This window comes from Melanostigma gelatinosum (genome assembly GCF_949748355.1).
Source record: "Melanostigma gelatinosum genome assembly, chromosome: 15".
Taxonomy (NCBI): Eukaryota; Metazoa; Chordata; class Actinopteri; order Perciformes; family Zoarcidae; genus Melanostigma; species Melanostigma gelatinosum.
In genome coordinates, this window is record NC_136648.1 from 2,480,868 (window position 1) to 2,494,384 (window position 13,517).

The 13,517-nt window shown below is 42.3% G+C and overlaps 1 protein-coding gene across 3 annotated transcripts in view; it reads left to right on the forward strand.

Moving 5' to 3' along the window:
* The window catches only part of esyt2a (extended synaptotagmin-like protein 2a), a 32,861-nt gene that overhangs the window by 6,357 nt on the left and 12,987 nt on the right, over positions 1 to 13,517 (forward strand). For all 3 annotated transcript variants that reach the window (XM_079284359.1, XM_079284360.1, XM_079284361.1), the window contains exons 3-8: positions 2,266 to 2,307; positions 4,068 to 4,202; positions 4,777 to 4,853; positions 5,338 to 5,410; positions 7,562 to 7,651; positions 12,837 to 12,892. In XM_079284359.1, the coding sequence (XP_079140485.1) occupies positions 2,266 to 2,307; positions 4,068 to 4,202; positions 4,777 to 4,853; positions 5,338 to 5,410; positions 7,562 to 7,651; positions 12,837 to 12,892 (473 nt within the window). The remainder of the gene's footprint in view (positions 1 to 2,265; positions 2,308 to 4,067; positions 4,203 to 4,776; positions 4,854 to 5,337; positions 5,411 to 7,561; positions 7,652 to 12,836; positions 12,893 to 13,517) is intronic.

The following is a 13,517-nucleotide window of genomic DNA, read 5'->3' on the forward strand; positions in this document are numbered from 1 at the left end:
TGATCTCTGTCCTGGCTGCACTCGGTCCTCACATCATCCACAACCTCTCGCTCTCTCTGAGCCTAAATACAGACGTCAACATGGCGCGGCCGTCTCGTCACGTCTCTGGTTTCTGCACCTTTTTGACGCTGATTGAGCAGGTTTCCTGGTTGTCCCGCTTATGTTTGTATTAATATATTCCAGCTGCACTCGACAGAAATGTTCATCCTCTCCACACCCGTCTCATACCCGCATTGTAGTGGGAGGTGTGGCTGGAAAGGGAGGTTTCCAAACAGCTGTGACATAGTTGGACCTGTGAGTCCCACCCACTGGACCGGCTTTCTCTCACTCACTCACTCACTCACTCACTCACTCACTCACACACACGGCTCAAATTAAAAGGGAAGCTCCAATCCTAATTCCTAAACTGTCTTTGCCTGCTCACCTGTTGAGGGCGGGGCTTAGCGTCATTAAGATGATAGGTGTGTCATGTTGTCGCGGCCTCGTCTTTGCATTCTAGCATCGTGAGCCATTAAGTCTTGTGTTCCTCCTGAGAGCGGATGGAGGGAAGGACTGACCTTTAAAAGCCTTCGTCCTCCTCCACTCTCAAACAAAGTGGCGAGCCATTGATGCTGTGAAGAGAGAGAATGTTCCCGTTTTATTTAGAGGAAATGAATCCGTTTCCTCGCTTTGTCATCTCGGTTTCACAGCGTTCTGCATCACGGGATAAGATATTAAAGAACATCAATTCAGTTTATTTTATCAGTATATTCTGTCTCCTCTGGCTTCGTTTCTTCTTCTTCTATATTTAGTATTTCATCACCGGTTCGGTCTCTTAATGATGAGTCATGCTGGCTGGTATTTCCTGTTTACGTCATGTGAATGACCGACATTAGCTGCACTTCCTTACCTTTTTATTCTCCGTCCACATGTTTCGTTCCCTCCGTTTGAATGGACTGGTGAGTCAGTGTTTCCTCCTCTCCCTCTGTGTTTCCTCCTCTCCCTCTGTTTCCTCCTCTCCCTCTGTGTTTCCTCCTCTCCCTCTGTGTTTCCTCCTCTCCCTCTGTGTTTCCTCCTCTCCCTCTGTGTTTCCTCCTCTCCCTCTGTGTTTCCTCCTCTCCCTCTGTGTTTCCTCTGCTTTGTTTCCAGTCTGCAGCTGGTGTGAATGTGATCAGTGCAGAAGAGATCACGTCTGTGGTTCAGCGTTTCCTCTTTTAAAGACTCGCTCTCACCACACGGCTTGAGATAAGATGAGATAAAACTCTATTAGTCCTGAAGGACAGCAAAAAACAACAATACAAACAAAACATGAACAATAGAATGACAATTATTAAAACTGACACCATAGATAGAACACAATAGAAATAAGAGTAAATAAATAAAGTAAAAAGAAAAGTAGAATACAAAGAGTAAAAATAAGAAGTGAAAATGATTCTAATTATTTATAATATTCCTAAATGTAACTCATCCGTCTTGTTTCACCTCGTGGGTTCTGTTGCTTCTGTTTCTATTGTGAAGCGCTTCGTACCTTTGTTTTTAAAGGTGCTCTATGAATAAAGTTATTATTATTATTATTATTATTATTATTGTTATTATTATCTGGCGCAGCTTCGCTTTATTCAACCTTGAATAATCTTGCGGCGATGACTAAACAATTTGTGTCCCGAACATGTTTGACTCGAACGTCATCGCTCTGTTGTGTTGCTGTTCACGGTGCCGTTGATGTCGTCGCGTGAAAGAAATGTTGGTATTCAAACCGTCGTATCGCACTGAGACCTTTTCATTCGTTGGTACATTTAATACCTCTAGTGAAGGCAAAACAGTGACAGGACGAAGCACTCGCACACAAATGATTCATTTATGTATTTATTTATGATTATAGAGGCTTCCTGGAACTTATTCTCTATTCAAATGCATTGTGTTTATGGCCCTGTGATAGTTTGAGTATCTGCCTCAGAGTGTTTCTGCAGCATCGGTTCTGTAAGCGGTCCCTTAGATTGCATCCCGCTGTGGCTGCGTAGCCTCCGTCCTCTCAGGTAGCCAGATGTGTTAGCATTTAGCTCAAAGCCTCACAGAGCTGCTAGCACGGCTGTAGACTCTGTTGTTGCAAGATATTCCAAGTCTGTGGATGACAAAAAACAACTTAGTCTCACAGTGATTAGAGTTATAGTAGAAAACTGTAGCTCCTCAAAAGACCATGAAGTAAATAAAGAGATCAAACGAAAGCAACAGAAATGTGAATTGAAGCCATGATTCTAACTCGTGCCTTTCTATCTCTTATTCCAGGTCCATTATCCAGATGTGGAGAGAGTGGAGTGGCTGAATAAGGTACACACATGAACACACTCGTCTCTCTCTCCTCTCGCCCACTGGTTTGCTCTACGTTAGCCCGTTAGCTACCGGAGGCACTCGGGTATATAAATAGGATTTGAATCTGGAGCTCTGCTAGACCTCGACCCAGCGCTGCTACCGCCTCCCTGGAGAGACTGATGGAGAGAGAAGAAGAAGAAGAAGAGGAGCATCGCTTTCTGTAAATGTGTTCATGTGGACTTCCAGGAAGAAGTTAATGGATGTAGATGGACCGGAAAATAGCTTTTTAATGTAGAAAACTATAGACTGTATATAAGAAGTGGACGTAGTCATCGTGACGTCACTCATTGGTTTGTCGACTGATGTTTTGGTAGAGACCTGTCAATCACAGTAAGCCCCGCCCTAAAGCATCCCCTGCTTTATGGTCTGTGACTCTAAATGGACCATAATGTACTAAATGAACATCATGCTGTATTGAAGAAGACTTGAAACTAGAGATTGAGACCATGGACTCACGACAAACCACAAAGTGTTCAACAAGGCTCAACTATGCTCATCTTAATGAGTCCGTCTGTCACCTTCCATTCAGATCTTCAGTCCCCTTTTTCCCCCCAAACAGCTGAGAGGCCACGCCCCCAAAAACAGAGCATGTCAGGTGACGACCAGCTCTCACTTCATTCCTGCCTGTTGGCCCGGTTTCTCAGCCTGTAAAGATTCCTCAAAGATTCCGAGGAGAGAAACTCTCTGAACTAGAAGTATGCGTGGCCGCGTCATAGGAACAGACAGATGAATCCTTCCCCTTGTTGTTTTTCACATTGCATTACTGTAAAATGCTCCATGAGAAAGATATGTGGCTGTAGTTTTTCGTGGTTATTATTTGTATCGTGGTTATTATTGCAGAAATGTGGCTCTCTGATTCTCATCTGAACCACATTAATATATTGCAACATGAATCTCCAGTGTGTCCAAACGTGTGTCATCCACCGTCTCTTCCCACAGACACAAAGAGAACGTTGGAATGTATTGAAACACGACAACTAACAATAGGCCTCATTTGCACGCATAAATGTGGTTAAACCGCGTGATCGGATGTTTTACGCACAAATCAGAGATTCCTCAATATTGTCTTCCATGAGTTTGTTAACGCACCGTTTAAACTAAAAGCATCTCATATTAATAAAAACACATTCAGAAGTAGAATAGAATAAAGAATTGGCCAAATGTGTCACATAACAATGAAACTGACGTCGTTTCATCCTCATCAATTATTGTCATAATTTAAAATATATTACATATTTATTCTACGAAGGTTTTTGAATGAAGCTTCGACTGTCTGGCATCATATTTGATGACGTCATCGCCCTAAAAAAGGAGGAAAAGAAACAAACTTAAATGTAGTTTATGGTGCGGTTTAGCACGACAGTTTTAAAAAGCTAAACGCCAACAAATGTGGATTGAAGCAGAATATTTTGTGAGATAAAAACATGCTTTTGTGAATTTTGAAATCGATCTTTTTTTTTTCTCTATAAATGTTTCGGTCCAACCCAAATAGAATTGTGTAACACGCGACCCTTTGTGTGAAAGTGTTTCCTGGATGTTCTCACTTTCACGTATTGTTACAGATGTTTGTCCAATGATTGCGGCGAGTCTCTCGTCTCGATCTGTTTCTATTTCACCTGAGAACGAATCATTTCTACGCACATATTCGTGACTGAGGCCCCAACGTTACCAAGAGTGTGTCATCTTTGTCTAATTCTTTTTGTCTCTCTCTCCGTCAGACGGTGAAGCAGATGTGGCCGTTCATCTGCCAGTTCGTGGACAAGCTGTTCAGAGAGACCATCGAGCCGGCGGTGAAGGCCGCCAGCCCTCACCTCAGCTCCTTCTGCTTCACCAAGATCGACATGGGCGACAAGGTGACGAGATGACGGCAGCGTGAATCCAGCGTCTCGCTCTGTTGTTCATCGATTGAGCATTTCAAAAAACACGTAGTTCGGTCAGCGGTTCTCTTTGAGGTGTAACTATTTTATTTTATTGTATTTTTAGCTCCTGGTGAAATCTGTAAGCCGAGGATGTTCGATGTGTTTTCTCTGTACGAGTAAATGAGTTCTCAGTATCGATGTGACTGTCTGATGAGATGAAGTCTGTAGAATTGATTCATTAAACTAGCTTTAACTGACACTAAGTTCTTCAAACGTAAACGAGTGCTATTACGTCTATGTTGCTGTTTTTAAAGCACTTTTTCAAGTCGCAACAATAAAAACAAATGAAGGATTCTATCCAAAACGGGCTTTAACGTGCAGAGGAACAACACTGCTGACAGAGTGTCGGCGTGTAGATATTTTCTTGGCGCGTTTCTATTTTTTCGAGCTGTTTTTCTGTCTTTTGAACTACACACTGAGCTGCTCACACATCAGAGCGTCACGCGCTGGAGACAAACGGCAGATCTGAGAGATTTACTCACTTTCGTGATGTTCTGTGTTTCCACAGCCGCTGAGAGTGAACGGGGTGAAGGTTTACACGGAGAACGTGGACAAGAGGCAGATCATCATGGACCTGCAGATCAGGTACACAGGCACTACTCCTTCGCTTTACGTCACACAGCTTGTGGTTTCTGAAGCACAAAGCTGGTGAGCAGATGATCCACAAGCAGAAGAAGTAGTGCAGATGGTCTAAAATGTACTTTTTACATCTGTTTTTGCAACATTTGTTAAGAACACAGCTGTTTCAGGACTTTTATGAGCCTGTAAACCGTATATTTGCGTCTTGGTTTTGGTGTAGAGCAGCGGTTCCTTCAGGATAAAGGTGCTTCTGCTGTTCCCACACATCCCAGATCTCAAAGTCAAGGAGAAAAACAAAACTAACAACATTTCACTTATTTGAATCGCATCGAAATAGAGAGTCGTGCATGTTTCAGCACGTAGTCTTCATCGGATCTGTTTTCTGCCGTTTGCTCGACAAAAGAAAAGCGTAAATGTACGTTTTAGTTATTTCTCGTCTCTTTCATAACGTTGATCATCTTATTGCATTTTGTTTTTTCTTCTCTTTCAGTTTTGTCGGGAACACTAAGATCGACGTGGACATCAAGAAATATTACTGCAAAGCTGGAATCAAAAGCATACAGGTCAGTTTTATGACAGTAATAATGGTTTCAGTCGTAGTTTGATTTCTTCACACACTCCGCCCTTCCATCTTTTTAAAGGTGCATAAACACCTCTTTCTGTGCAAACTATTTCAGAAAAATATCAAATTAAGCTGTAAAGATCATACAGAATGAGTGTTGCAACTAATGATCATGTTCATTATCGATGATTTGTCAACGCTTTTTATTTATTTATTCATTAATTAAAAGTTTTTAAGTTCGTCAAAAAATCCCAAATTACTTGATTTCTCCGACCAACAGTCCAAAACTGAAAGATATTAAATCAACAATGATATAAAAGGGACCAGCAGCAGATCCTTTAATGCTGGAACCAGTGAACTCCTCCCTGATAAGTTATTTAAGTTACTCGAATATCAAGATAATACATTTTCTGGAAATCAGCTGAATTTCCTGAGGCAATAGAGAATAAAGAGACTTTCAGTCGGAGGGACGATGACATCGATAACATCTATCTCCGACTGTGAGCTGCGTATTAACCCGTGACCTGCACTGAGACACTTTTACATCATGTGTTGACTCGGCTCTGATAACGGAGACGTTGTCCACTCGGCTGCTGGCGCAGCATCGGGCCATGTTTGCTGCTCAGAGATCAGAGAGAGAGAGAGAGAGAGAGAGACGTCTGCGTGGGAGGCACAGTCAATATCTGCCTCTCGTGTGTCGGCTTTTAGATATTTATTTATTTTCATAGCCGGATTTTCATCGGCTGCTGAAGGAATAAGACGTTAAACTCGAGAGCTTATTCGGGAATGATGAGTCACGTCCTGGGAAGAGTTTCTGAAAAGAGAGCTTCTTCTTCTTCTGGTTAAATGCACAACTACTCTGCTGCACACGATTCAGAAAGCATCCTCCTCTGTGGGCGGGGTGGATAAACAGAATGTTATCTGTTTGAGATCTTTCCACTGCACCCTTTGTGATGAGCACTGTTGGTGTTTCATTCCTCAGAGTTGAGCCAGGACCAAATTTGGTGGTGCAGATGTGCGGTCTGCACATCTGAGGTTTGAGTCACTGAGAGAAAATGCTCTCAGGAGGAAACATTCACTTGCTTTCTTTTTCAGAATCAGCCCTCGTGTCTGTAATTTCAGTTAAACATGAAAACATAAGCAACAGTTATGTTTAAAACAGCAAAGTTACAACATGGAGTCATTAATATCTCACTGGAAACAAATATAAAATGGCAATTAAATAAATAACGTCTCTCCTCTCCTCTGTTTCCAAATAAATGCTGTATATAAAAGGCTTTTTCTGAGCAAAGGAAAACATAACGATTCTTAGTTTCGGGTGAATATACACTGATTTAAACATAGTTATGAATATTATATTCAATATCTGCCAATTAACCCCCTAAATGTTCCACACTGTCCCTTTAAGAGCACAAAGCCGATGTTTCCCAAACTGCCTTATAAACAGCAGGTGAAGCTAAACGAGGACAAAGCATCAAACTGAAGAGAAGACGACGCCGCTCCATTAATGTGTTCACAACAGACGACGCCGCTCCATTAATGTGTTCACAACAGACGACGCCGCTCCATTAATGTGTTCACAACAGACGACGCCGCTCCATTAATGTGTTCACAACAGACGAAGTCGCTCCATTAATGTGTTCACAACAGACGACGCCGCTCCATTAATGTGTTCACAACAGACAACGCCGCTCCATTAATGTGTTCACAACAGACAACGCCGCTCCATTAACGTATTCACAACAGACGAAGTCGCTCCATTAATGTGTTCACAACAGACGACGCCGCTCCATTAATGTGTTCACAACAGACAACGCCGCTCCATTAACGTGTTCACAACAGACGAAGTCGCTCCATTAACGTGTTCACAACAGACGACGTCGCTCCATTAACGTGTTCACAACAGACGATGCCGCTCCATTAACGTGTTCACAACAGACAACGCCGCTCCATTAACGTGTTCACAACAGACGAAGTCGCTCCATTAACGTGTTCACAACAGACGACGTCGCTCCATTAACGTGTTCACAACAGATGACGTCGCTCCATTAATGTGTTCACAACAGACGACACGGTGTGATGACGCGATGACGGCCGTGATCAGGTTCAATGAAAGAAAGACGATAACCATGAATACGTTTCCTCTGTGCAGCTGCACGGGACGGTGAGAGTGGTGATGGAGCCTCTGCTGGGGGACATGCCTCTGATCGGAGCGCTGTCCGTCTTCTTCCTCAAGAAACCGGTGAGTCCCTTTCACCTTTGACCCCGTCCTCTGAACGTGACTTCCTCACGAGTGTCTCCTCTGAAATCCTCTAAAACTGTTACTAACTGTTCACCAGGAGCATTTCCCTCTGCGCTGACGTCTCAAGTTTTAAATGTAAGGTTGCGAGTCATGATTTTAATAAGCTGTCAGTTATTGTTTTTTCTGGAAGTTTTAAAAGACTTTGCAAACTGTGTAAAAACAATAATATCTGGTGTAATGCACTACAATTATTGTAAAAAATATTTTTGCAGCAGAACAAAAGAAGATGTATGTATGGAGTTTGTTCTAATGATGTTGATAAAGTCCGACATTAACTCCCCCCATCACTTTGACATGATGCTGCTTGTATTGAGCTGATTATGAGTCTGCTGGTTCTGAACCACCGCCCCGGTCCTCCTCTATCAGTGCATTCCTTCCCTGACTGCTGGCTTCCTTCCTCTTGCCTCCAGATTCAGGCTTTGATTCTGGTGCCCACGAGATCGAGCGTAATTGTTCCCTCTCCTAGAAATCTTATCTTCAGTCTGAATAAGAAGTTCTAGAAGACGGAGACGTCGGATACGACGGCAGCAACGCTCCAACTTGTGTTTTTTAATATGAGGGACTGTGTATCGCACGTCCTCGCTCTAGTTCGCTGTATGTCGACTAAACTTCGTGAAATCATCGCTGTCTCAGTTTGCGATTGAGATAATCTGGCGTTGGCATTTTGCATCGTGATCTTTTAAGTCAGGCCAAGAGCAGAAAGGTTTACACATAATAACATCATAAGTAAGTGGGCACTTCAGCCTTGCACTGCAGTTGGAGTTAAATAAAATGTGCGAGCAGCAGATACAGAAACGGCTTTATGTAAGAAACTACCGTCATGTTAAGCTGTTATACAATGAATCTTCTACGGTTTCTTGTATAGTATTAATGATGTTCTTGCAGTGGGTTTAATATATAATGTAAATAATATCTTTGGTTTGGCCCACAGTCAAAAACGTTTGTCCAACCCCCGAACTGAAGCGTTCGTTACGTCATCAGATGGCACACACGTGGTTGTCTGTACAGTTGAAAGCCCAGAAGGCCAACTGGCATTCCACATCCCACGCTCAGGAATTTCACTCGTGAATTTGACTTCAACCGGCGACCCTCTGGTTCCTACGCCAAGTCAGAATATTTGAGCTGACTGTTATATAAACAGCCCAACGGCATGCTGGGTACAACTCGCTCTCCTAAACTGGCTTTAGTACGTTCAATGACGGATAAAGAAAGAGAGACCGGAGATCTACGGGACAAATTTACTCGTCATATTCTCCACAACCGTTCATCCGATCGACTTCACAGTTACCGGTTGTTTTGCCGAGGGCCCAAGGAAGCAGGTAGCAGAGTGTGAAGTTGTTTGTGTGAGGTGTTCTCCATAAAGCAGCAGTACGAGTGGACTAAAACATTGGCCAAATATGAACAGGTTATTGAACCGCACTACTGAGAAGAAACAGATATTCTACAGTTGTTTAGAATGTTGCATTAGCCTCAGACAGCTGGTAGCATGGTTAGCTTTGTTAGCATCAAAATATTTTAGACTGGAGCAATACATGGAGAGTAAGTCAGCACTTTGAAATATATCTTTACAATGGTTTCTAAGATAATCGCAAACATAACCAAAGAGCCTTCAGATAACCTCAGTACTACACACACACACACACACACATTGTGTGTGTTGCATTATGGGAAATGAATTTACTATTGATGTCAAAGTTGAAAGCATTATTATGTGCCGTTGAGTGACAGTCGTCGTCTTTTCATCGAGTAGTTCTGTGAAATGTCCTCCACCACGCGGCCTTCATTCTCTTCCTGTGCCAGCACGGCATTGTGGTCCACCGTGGTCTAGTCTAGAGCGCTAACTAGGCCACAGAGGGAAACACACACGTGAATGTATACTGTACGTTTCATTTATCCATGCAGACTGACACACAGACATGAGGATTGAAGAACTAATCCCACACATCTCGGTCTGTTTACATAGTTCAGGTAACAGTTGATAAGAAAGCATGTGTTACAAAGTGCAAGTTAGAGAAACCTGGACTTCTACTAGGAAGGAGGGAGCTAATATGAAGACACAATATTGAGTTATCATGTAGGATCCAACGTTTGAGGATCTTGACCCGTATTCAGGATTAAAAGTCCAGATATCTCATTCTAAGCTGCACAGATATTGACGGTTGTTTGTCTAATTCACCCCCAAACCGCCTTGTTTTTCCTGCTAACGTGTTTGGTATCTGCACAGACAACAGGGATACATGTTGAAGAACAAGGTTGTTTTGGGATGTCAGCTAGCTCACTGAACAAAATGATGCTTCGTATGAATACCAGAGCAACAACTGCAATCAGCATAACATGTAAGCACTGTTCATTTCTGCAAGGTTTGTCCTCAACCAAAGAAATTCCACAAACACGAGATGATTGAATCATGTTTCTCCCCAAATATCTCCCCTAACCTTCTATCCATCTATCCTTCTATCCATCCATCTATCCTTCTATCCTTCTATCCATCTATCCTTCTATCCATCCATCTATCCTTCAATACTTCTATCATCCTTCTATCCATCAATCTATCCTTCAATACTTCTATCATCCTTCTATCCATCCTTCTATCCTTCCATCCTTCTATCCTTCCATCCTTCTATCCTTCCATCCTTCTATCCTTCTATCCATCCATCCTTCTATCCATCCATCTATCCTTCCATCCTTCTATACATCCTTCTATCCTTCTATCCATCCATCCATCTATCCTTCCATCCTTCTATCATTCCATCTATCCATCTATCCATCTATCCTTCTATCCTTCTATCATTCCATCTATCCATCCTTCCATCTATCCTTCCATCCTTCTATCATTCCATCCTTCCATCTATCCTTCCATCCTTCTATCATTCCATCTATCCATCCTTCCATCTGTCCTTCCATCCTTCTATCATTCCATCCTTCCATCTATCCTTCCATCCTTCTATCATTCCATCTATCCATCCTTCCATCTGTCCTTCCATCCTTCTATCCTTCCTTCCTTCTATCCTTCTATCATTCCATCTATCCATCCTTCCATCTATCCTTCCATCCTTCTATCATTCCATCTATCCTTCCATCCTTCTATCATTCCATCTATCCTTCTATCCTTCCTTCCATCCATCCTTCTACATTCATATATTACAGTATACTCCTCCTGCTACTCGTCACTGCTTCCTGTATTGCTGCTGCTGTTGGCAGCAGTGGTAACTGGTAATTCAACCCTCTGAGTATGAGGGTGTGTCCGCTGTGTGTGCTGTGATTCAGCCTTGCTTCGTTACTGCACTGACAGTTTGGAGGCTCCTGGCTGGCGGAATGTTAAATATGTGACTTCCTCGCCATAGTGCGGCTCCTCAGGTAACCCAGTGTTCTAATACTGAAGTGTGTAAGCCTCGTAACTGGGTTAGAACAGCAGGTTAAGCTCCTCCACTCTCAATATGAGAACGTGTTGCTGCCTGCAGTGTCTGGTTGCATCTTCATGAAGCAAACTGATGATTTGCTCATCATTTCTGTTGCGATGCCAACTAATACATTATCATGAGCAGCACCTCCTATAAAGGTTATCGTTGTGTCTCCTCGTAATGTTCCGTCTGCACTGAAAGGCTCAGCCAGAGGGTCTGAAAGGTCAGAGTCAGCAGTTTATCTTGAATAATTGAAGTGGTGAACGCTGTGCAGGAGTCTGGTCTTTATAGAGCTCATCACAGGCTAATGCATGGGGTTGTGATGATCTGTCTGCTTCTTCTTCTAGCCATGCCACCGGGTTATGGAGTGTGTAGTCGAGGTTTCTCTGTCTTTGCTTTTATTGTGTTTTCGTTTTCTTGCTTTAGTTTTAACAGTTTGTCATTTAAAGCGAAAATATATTATTATTATGTCTGCGTATAAGGAGACATTTCAAAGGACTGATGCGTTCATTTGTAACCCGTTAAATGCTCTGTTTATCACATATCTTGATCTCAATTCTTTAGTAAGAATATGTAACGTTACTACGAGAAGCCTTTTCATGTTTTTGGCGGCCCCTGTGGACATGAGTGGTAGTGTCTCTGAGCACCAGAGTCCCATCAGAAAACCTCTCATCCTGCAGCAGCAGGGTCTGACAGGCTGCTCGCTCCTCAAGTGTCTTTTTTTGTTGAAGAGTTTTCTCTTAATGAAAAATAAATCCAACTCCGCTACATTCATCCAAAGTAATGTTAAGGAAATCCTCTTTACTGCAGTTGTTGCTGTTTTCTGTCCGTCTCGCTTGTTTTTCATTAACTGGATTTCTGTGCATAGCGTTGGATTCTGTCGTTGATGAGACGTTTTTACACATTTGTTTCCTCTGTTGACTTCCCTCCTGATCTGCTGAGGCCTCCAGCTGTTTATTTGTTAATGTAATGTCATTTCCACATACTTCCTGTTTGTACGAGGGCTAACCCAATCTGCTGATTATCGGCTGGATTGAATTAAGAGTCGGGCTCCTCGGCTCTGCTGACTCATGGCGACGTCAGCGAGGAGCTGATAATGTGGGGACGTGTAGAAGAAGAAACGTCAGAGATCGTTCCATAAAAACACTTTGATTTTGATGTTGAGTTTGCGCGTTACGTTTATTATATGAAGGATATTTATTTTCCTCAAATCATGTTTTGAATCAGATTAACTGCCAATGATTGGTTACTTTACTAATATTTGTTTCTATTGAAGAGAATTATTTTCTTAATGCCAGAATATTACCCAGAGAAGAATCCTCCTTCAATCCATAAAATATCATAGAAGCTAAGTTGCTTTCAGGGAGAAATTTCTCTCTAGAAAGAGAACGCTCAGTTTCCTCCCACAAATACTCAAACGTGCACATTTTAAAGATGTGTTTTCTGACTAATTTGAACCCCCCCTTAAAAAAAACTCTCCACAGTCCCGTCAAAATGACACGCGATCTGAGAACTTTCACACATCTTCATCAGAAACCATCACCTTTATGCAATGTTGCTGCATGATGTCTGTGTGGTGCAGCTGATTGTCTCAACAACTAATCTGTCACGTGAACCAAAGTCATGTCTGCTTGTTATGATCAGGACCAGTTAACTGTAGATAGTTTTACCTGTAAACATCCCCCGTCTCTTATTAAACATCATATTTCTTCTCTCTCGTTCAGTTGCTGGACATCAATTGGACGGGACTCACAAACATGCTGGACATTCCTGGTGTCAAGTAAGTGACTGTGTGTGTGTGTGTGTGTGTGTGTGTGTGTGTGTGTGTCTAACGGAGACATGATGTCCTAACTGTCTCTGTTGTGCCTCCATGTTGGACCGTGTACGTCCTGTGTTTGGATCACAGTGTACTTCAGCCTCATGTTAAACCGGATGAAAACATCAATATGTTGGAACTGAACTCTACGCAAACGTTGGTCACATTACGAGTTCATTCAAATGATGCACAGAGAGACTTCATAGCATTCTGCGTACTTTCCTTTGATATAATAATCAATCATCGGAAAACAGAGAATTCATTAATTTATTATTAATTCATTGCTTTCTTCTTAAACCAAAAGTATTTAAGTTGTGTTGTCATTCGTTCTTTATTCGTTTATCTTTTAAAGAACACTGATAAACAAAAGTGATACATTTGTTCTGGTCAAAGCGTTTGTTTGCCACCAACGCTCAACAAGTCTTCATCTCTCTCAGTGAATCTCTTATGATGTCACAAAAGTAAATACTTTTAAAACTGAAATAGATTTTCGACTTTAAAAAACTTCCTCCAGGCCGGCGTGGACGCGTCTCCTCCAGAGCTCGTCAGCACTTGTTCTTTCAAGGTTTTTTCCCCCAAAAACGGTGAC